Genomic DNA, 7,741 nt, shown 5'->3' on the forward strand with positions numbered 1-7,741 from the left:
AGATAGATAGATAGATAGATAGATAGATAGATAGATAGATAGATAGATAGATAGATAGATAGATAGATAGATAAATCAATCAATCAATCACTGAGATAGCCTGACCTTCCCTACTCTGGTTCTTTTGGCACAAAAAGAGAACCGATGCCCAGCTGATAGAAAAAGACAGTCTTTCTTTGCTGACCTTTCCTCTGTCAGTGTAAACAGAAAGCATGCTTCAGATCTGAAAATACACAATTGACGGTCACATTGTGGCACCTAACAGCATTGCCATAAGCGTAAGGGACCGCTCGCTGATCTGCAGATGAGCATAATGTTCAACCAGCAGGTGCGGAGCTTTTCAACAACGAGTGCGTTTTCTCAGGGTACAAGCGGACGCATCAAGGCTGGAGCGTCGGCTGTTTTGTCTCGTGCGTCGCAGAGCTGACTCGGTTCTCTCTCTCTCTCTCTCCCTCTTTCTTTATCTGTGCCCTCCAGGGTAAACCTGTGGAGATTTTGCCTTTCCTCTACCTCGGCAGTGCCTATCACGCCTCTAGACACGACTATCTCAGTGACCTTCACATCACGGCCTTGCTCAACGTGTCGCGCAGGGACCTGCAGCCGGCCAAGGGCCACTACGACTACAAGTGGATCCCGGTGGAGGACAGCCACATGGCCGACATCAGCTCTCACTTCCAGGAGGCCATAGAGTTCATAGGTGAGGAGAAGGATGCGCATTTGTGTTTTTATTATGGTTTTAGGGTTCAGTTTTAATGCAGGTGATTCAATCCTTCAAGCCTGCAGCCTCCAGTTTAGTCTTTTTCTGCTTTTGTGTTATTATAAGGCCACATCATTCAAGTCCTAAAAATACCCAAGCTGAGAAGGAGAGACACCTATTCATAGGTGTGTTTATTTTTGAAAAGCAGCTTCAAATAGGAGCCCTTTTGTTGGAGCCTGCTTCCATTCAGAAATAGAAAAGGCCACAAGAAACCCAGCTGTAATCAGTTTAACTTTAATGGCAAGCTTTCAATCCCCCCCCCCCCCCCCACCAACGCATCCAGTCCTCGCTGTCAGTCAGGATTTGCTCGCTCCCCTCGTTTCCTTCCGATCTCCATCCCTTCCGCTGTTCCTCCGCCTCAGTGGCTCCAAACCCATCATCAGCTCGTCCCGAAGCCAAATCACACGCTGCCGGGTGTGGCCATGCAGTCAGCGTGACAACTGTCTGTGCTCATCAATGGCCCGGGTGGAGGAGCTTCCTGAGATGGTTGACACCCACTCACGGACAGTTATTTATTGGGTGGAGGATAAATACTAGGTGACTAACTAGAGAGCATGTTTGTTTGTCTGTGGGAGGTTACTGACGGACCTGCAGGGCAGAAAATGTGTTTGAGAAGAAATGGTAAAAAAGCTGCTGGATGATAGCAGCAGCAGCTGCAGAGATATACACAATGGGATAATTATAGCCGGGCAGAACGGAGGGCAAAGCTCAGCCACGAGCAGATTGGCTGACCTGTAATGGGTGGCAGCTATTGTTGGTTTTGTGTTTTGTTCAGGGATGCAGTCCTCGCATAAACCCGGCTCTTACATAAGGAAGTGTTCCGGCCAGGAGCAGGTTTAGCCCACATTCAGATGAGGCTCCCAAAATTCACCAGCTCTGCCAAGTCATTAAGCATTCACGCAAACAATCCCAGCTGCTGGTTTCAAATTCGAATCAATCAGCAAATCAGAAACAGTGACTGGGCGAGTGATGTAACTCTGGGGAGGCGATAATAAATATTAGCGACATCCTGGATAAAAACAGCGACTGAAGTGTGTCGTGTCGTCTCCGGCCAAATGATGGTCATTAAAAACGCCCACAGCTGCTGTCTGTCTCTAGTTGCTTCTTCCTTTTTTAAAATCAAAGACCAGAGCTGTGATAAATCGGTCGTTCTCCCTGCACCGGCTCTCTGGAGGAGGCAGAAGTGGCCCTCAATGTTTCTGTGGCGGAGACAGACGTGTAGGTGTGTGCTGCGCGTCTGCGCTGCAGGAAGATCAGGCCTGAGCGAGAACAGACGGAAACGGAGACGTGTAGGTGTTCGTGGTAGATCTTAATATGAGTGAAATCTCAAGACATCTTAAGAGGCACTTTTAGACAGATGAGTGAAAGCAGATGGTGAGCGTGTAGGTGTGCAGCAGCTCTAAATTAGGACACGCGGTGAACATGGCTGCTGTACGTATAGCGCCCCCACGGCGGTGCAGCAGGAACAGAGACGTCATGTTACAGTTTCAAGGGATCCACGATTAGCTGTAACATTAAACTTTATTTGTTAAACATTTATTTTAACTGTAAAATAAAGACTGTAAAAATACTGTAGGATGTTTGGTTTTGTAAATTTTTTAAAATATATTTTAACACGGACGGAGCCATTTTATTTACACGCAAAGCATTCTGGGTAAATGATGACATCAACTAGGTCCTCGGTGCGAGCTTTATCCACCCTGAAGGTTAATCTTGGACAATATCTGATGATCGACTCTTTTAAATGAAACCAGAGAGCGTTGACAGAGAGGAGAAGGTAGAAATGACTCAGCCTGGAACTGAAAATATGGATGGAGGACAACAGAGCTGCTTCATGGAAGAAGAACCTCAGCTTAGCCTGTTAGCCTTTGCACTAGCGCCCATGCTGTATTTCCTTATATGTATTAGCGCTAGCGCAACAAACAAGCTAAACTGAGGTCCTCCATCCATATTTTCAGTTGCAGGCTGAGTCATTTTTGCGTTCCCCTCTCTGTCATGTGGATGGAGGACCTCAGTGACGAGAGGAGAATGTGTAGCGCTGAGCTAATACATATATATGGTGATAGCGTCAGGGCTAACGCTAAAGCTAACAGGCTAAGCTGATGTTCTTCTTCCATGAAGCAGCTCTGTTGTCCTCCATCCATATTTTCAGTTCCAGGCTGAGTCATTTCTACCTTCTCCTCTCTGTCAACGCTCTCTGGTTTCATTTAAAAGAGTCGATCATCAGATATTGTCCAAGATTAACCTTCAGGGTGGATATAGCTCACTTGCAGCCTCGCACCGATGACCTAGTTGATGTCATCATTTACCCAGAATGCTTTGTGTGTAAATGAAATGGTCCCGTCCGTGTAATATATTTTAAAACTTTTAATTTAAAAATTATAAAAACTAAACAACCTACAGCATTTTTACAGTCTTTACTTTACAGTTAAAGTATGTGTTTATCATATAAAGTCTAATGTTACAACTAATCGGGGATCCCTTTCATAAGTGTTTTTTTGTCCCAGTTTGTCCATCACAGCTGTGTGAGGTGTTTGCATTATTTAGTGGATCCGAGTGTGAAGTTAGTTCTGTTCAATTCATTTAAGTCCATAAAATAATAAATAAAATCCACCATGTTTTGCACTGATGCAAGTACTTTTGTGCTGGTGATCAAAGAAGGGAAACTGCGTAATATTAACAAAAACTTGTCCCTGTTTATTGTTCAGATCACATAAAGCAATCAGGAGGGAAGGTTCTGGTACACTGCGAAGCAGGCATCTCCCGCTCACCCACCATCTGCATGGCTTACATCATGAGGACCCAGCAGCTGCGGCTGGACGAAGCCTTCGACATCATCAAGCAGCGCAGGGCGGTCATCTCCCCAAACTTCAGCTTCATGGGCCAGCTGCTGCAGTTTGAGTCGGAGGTTTTGTCCAGCGCCCTGGCTCTCACGGTCACCCCCGAGCCGGCCACCCCCTGCGTTCCGGAGTCTGCCTCGTTTTTCGCCAACGACTTCTCCGCCACCTTTAGCACCAAAAACTTTGAGCCATCCGTGTTCACGCTCCCTACCTCTTGCCTGCAGTCCCCGGTCCACCACCAGTTGAAACTGAGCCCGATTACTGCACTGCCTTAAAAAGAACTGTGACTGCACGTAGTCTTACTTGAAATAAAAAGAAAAAGAAAAACTTTATTTTGTGTGCCTGCTGTTGAATCTGAGCAGTGCAGTCAGACTGGAGATCAGAGACGGAAGCGGTGAAGAGTTGAGAGAAGAAGCGTCTTCACCTCACAAAACGTAATGCTGCTTCACCAGCTTCTGAACTGCAGTGAAAAAAACAACACAGCACAGTGATAAACTGCAATATACATGCCTTAGGTTATTATTGTGATTATTTGCCTATTCACAAATACAGTCAGGCATTTAAACCTAATTTATTAAAGGAGAATTATAGTTTTTTTTCAACAATGTGGAAATTAATGTGTTTAATAAATGTTTTCACCATTAAAAAATTTTGTTTTGTTATTGTTTTAGCAGTGGAATATGAACAACACAAGTGAGATGTCAAATGCGACTATGCACTTTTAAAAAACAAGTCATTTTATTATTGTTTGCAAAAAGTGTTAAAATCAAAATTTCTTTTGTTTAAAGGGGACAAGTTCTGAAAAAGAAAAAGTGAAGTGTAAAAGGAGAGGCAACAGTGACACCTGCAGAGACTTTGTGTGGGTCTTTATGAGCAGATTTAGACTTCTTACCGGTTAAGAGTCAAAAATGTTCCTGTTAACATTTTAGGTTTTAAATAAAGCAAGGGCTGCGTGATCGGAGAGTTGGTTAGCAAGAAGGTTCTTTTAGCTGGGGCTTTTCTGCATACAGCTCACCTGTACTATCTGTGGGTTCTCTGGTCGGGTATCTGATCTCACACAATCCAATATACGAAGGTTAGACTACTGAAAACTCTAAAATGTTTTGTTTTATTGTCTCTTTGTAACTCAGCAGTGATGGGCAGCACTGATGTAAAAATTAGTTCTACTAGCCCTAAAACACTAACTCAAAAATTTAGGTCCCCTAATTCTAAAGCACTAACGCACTGAAAGTTTTTGCAAAAGCTAATTCTAAAGCACTAAAATAACCCAATCAACCCACGAACATTATTTTAGAGTCAGCATGAGTCACATATTGTCATGTTGCTCTCTTAAGCCTTGTCACTGACATTCCACAGCTGTGTTTGGATTCATATGTTGTCTTAGTAGATAAGTGACACATATGAACAAAATGTGTGACAGCTTTCACCCTCAGCTGTTAACAGTTCTCAGTTAGTGCTTCTAAATTTAGCCTATAAATTCAGTAAGTGCTAATCCACTAATTATTTTTTAAAATGAGCAAAAGCCCTAAAGGACTAATTTAGTGCTTTAGTGCTTTAGGGGAACTGTGCCCACCACTGTACCTCAGTGATGAAATGGTGACCTGTCCATGTGTATATCTCAACCAATGACCACAGGACAAGATCTCCTTGATCCTGAACAGGAATAAGTGAGTAAAAAGAATGAATGTATGAATGGAAGTAAAACTGATCTAAAAGATGTTATAAATACACTGATATTGATACATTACACTACAGAAAGTCCAATGAAATGAAAAGTAGATTTCTTGTCTAATTATTCAAATTATAGACTATTAATCAACAAACCATGGTAGAATTGTGAGACAAGGAGGGTCTTCCCTCAATTAGGGGTCTCTGCAGTACATGTTTTCCTGTGGGTGGAGTTTGTGATTGGCTGAGGTCTTAATGTGGGCGTACAGTTGGCCCAAATCGTGATTGGTGGATTTGGTGTGTGGGCCGAGTGACTGGTTGGGTTGACTTTGTGAGCAACTTAAATGAGGAAGTAATGATAATAGTAAAATAATATGATTTATTGACTGTCTACGTACAGTTTACAACAGAACAATGACTCAAATAAAAGTTATTGCGAACATGTAAACATAATTTATTGACTTCAAATCTTGTGCCACTAGCATCTTCAAGTTATGACTAATATTCATATTCATATTGATTTTTGATCTTTTTTCAGGCTGGTTAGGGATGTTTTGACCAAGCCAAATTGTTACACATTATACAATTGTTACCTCCATATGTATGGCATTCAGATTTTGTGCAGCTAGCATGTTCCTGTCTCAAGTTGTGACTAAAATAATGTCCATATTTAAAAAATATAGGTGCTTCCTGCCTGATTCGACCAAGCTGCCCCCCATGCTTCTTCAAACCCATTGTCAATGTCACAAATCATGTCTTGGGCCAACATCTCCCATAAGAAACTCCTACTTGGTGACTGCAGAGACCCCCCTCCTCCTGGGGCTTCCTACCATGGTCCTGGTGAACCCCAAAGAGCAATAGATTTTAATTAACAAGATATTATTTAATACATATTAAAAATATGTCCAAAATGTAAAATGAAAATAAAATAGAATCACTAGTAAGAATAATAATAACATACAAAAGTGTCAATAACATTAGTGGTGACACTAACCTCTCTCACAAAACTGTTCCGCAAATTCACAGCACAGACCGGTCCAGCTTTAAGCTCCCTCGGTTCATTCATAAATCACAGGTGAAGCCGGCCAGGTCCCACTCATGTACGCGTTCAGGAATGAACCCAGCAGCTCAGAACCAAAGGAGGCATGGAGTAGATCTCAGCTGCAGTGGACTGTGACATATTTATTGTGTGATGGACATCTGCTGTCTCGTATCAAACAAAACAAACTGAATTAACTCATTTTAACGATTCCGTGTTCAATAATTTTCAAACTAACTACACAGTTGCTGTTCTGTATAATATTCCTTAATAAATCTGTTTGTTGATTAATCCTGCAGTCGCTCACGAATGTCACCAGATCATTCATTTTCTGAGCCATGGAACCCGCGAGTTGCTCTTTCACAAGGCGGTCTGTGTCTGCCCGGTTCTGATACTACCTCACATTGGGCCTGAGAGGGGCATCAGAGGCGGATTAACTTTACTTGGCTTTCTGCCTTTGTGTTTTTTCTGAATGATCCGAGGTGGACAGAACACGTGCCAGTCCCGTACTGAGCTGTCTTAAGAATGAGTCTGTTGTGTTTTGTGTACTGTCCTAGATCCTAGTGAGACATGCCCATAAAACCTCCAAAAGAAACCAGAATTCTAATCAGATACCTGAACCACCTCAGCTGATTGTTTCGATGCAGAGGAGCAGCAGCTCTACTCTGAGTCTATCTGTTGAGCCGGGCCACCCAATGAAAGAAGCGAATTTCGGCTGTTTGTATAAAATATCTTGTTCTTCCCATCATGATCTAAACCTCATGACCATAGGTGCGGGTTGAAATGTTGACTGACCATTGAGTGCTTTGCCTTTCGACTTAACTCTTTCTTCACAACTGACCCAAAGCAACACCCTCTTTACTGAAAACAAGGCATTGATCTGTCGCTACATCTTCTGCTCCATCCTACCATCACTCATGAACAAAATGCCCAGTCACTTAGTGTTGATTATTAAACATCTGCATCAGACAGAATATGGAATTGAAACAGATGAATCAGAACAACTTAAAATGTCACACTAATAGGACAGCTAGCTATTCTGTGCACTGCCCAAGGTGACCTTTTATTTTTATTTTTTCACTTGAGCACCTGCCCCCCCAAAATGCCTGTGCACGCCACTGCTCATCCAGTTGTGGCAGACCCCCCACTGGCCTTTGACTTAGAGCAGGGGTGGGCAATCCTGGTCCTCGAGGGCCGCAGCCCTGCATGTTTTCTTGCTTCTCTGCTCCAACACACCTGATATGAATGAATAGATGATTATCAGGCTTCTGCAGTATGGAGGACCGAAACTGACATAATTAGAAATAAAAGCAGAATTTTATAAATGAACCATTAAATAAATACATTTAAAATGTACCAATTAAAATAAGAAAGAAAGGAGAACTTTATCTCATGTTTTTTGTTTGAAATGACTTGAATGTTTATTTTTCCAGGTTA

General features: G+C 42.6%; 1 protein-coding gene across 1 annotated transcript in view; it reads left to right on the forward strand.

The window, feature by feature from the left end:
- Positions 1-3,929, forward strand: part of dusp5 (dual specificity phosphatase 5) — a 6,008-nt gene extending 2,079 nt beyond the window's left edge. The window contains exons 3-4 of the mRNA XM_014013498.1: positions 478-697; positions 3,466-3,929. Of these exons, the coding sequence (XP_013868952.1) occupies positions 478-697; positions 3,466-3,872 (627 nt within the window). The 3' untranslated portion in view covers positions 3,873-3,929. The remainder of the gene's footprint in view (positions 1-477; positions 698-3,465) is intronic.
- Positions 3,930-7,741: the final 3,812 nt, after the last annotated feature.

This window comes from Austrofundulus limnaeus, unplaced genomic scaffold (genome assembly GCF_001266775.1).
Source record: "Austrofundulus limnaeus strain Quisiro unplaced genomic scaffold, Austrofundulus_limnaeus-1.0 Scaffold102, whole genome shotgun sequence".
Lineage (NCBI taxonomy): Eukaryota > Metazoa > Chordata > Actinopteri > Cyprinodontiformes > Rivulidae > Austrofundulus > Austrofundulus limnaeus.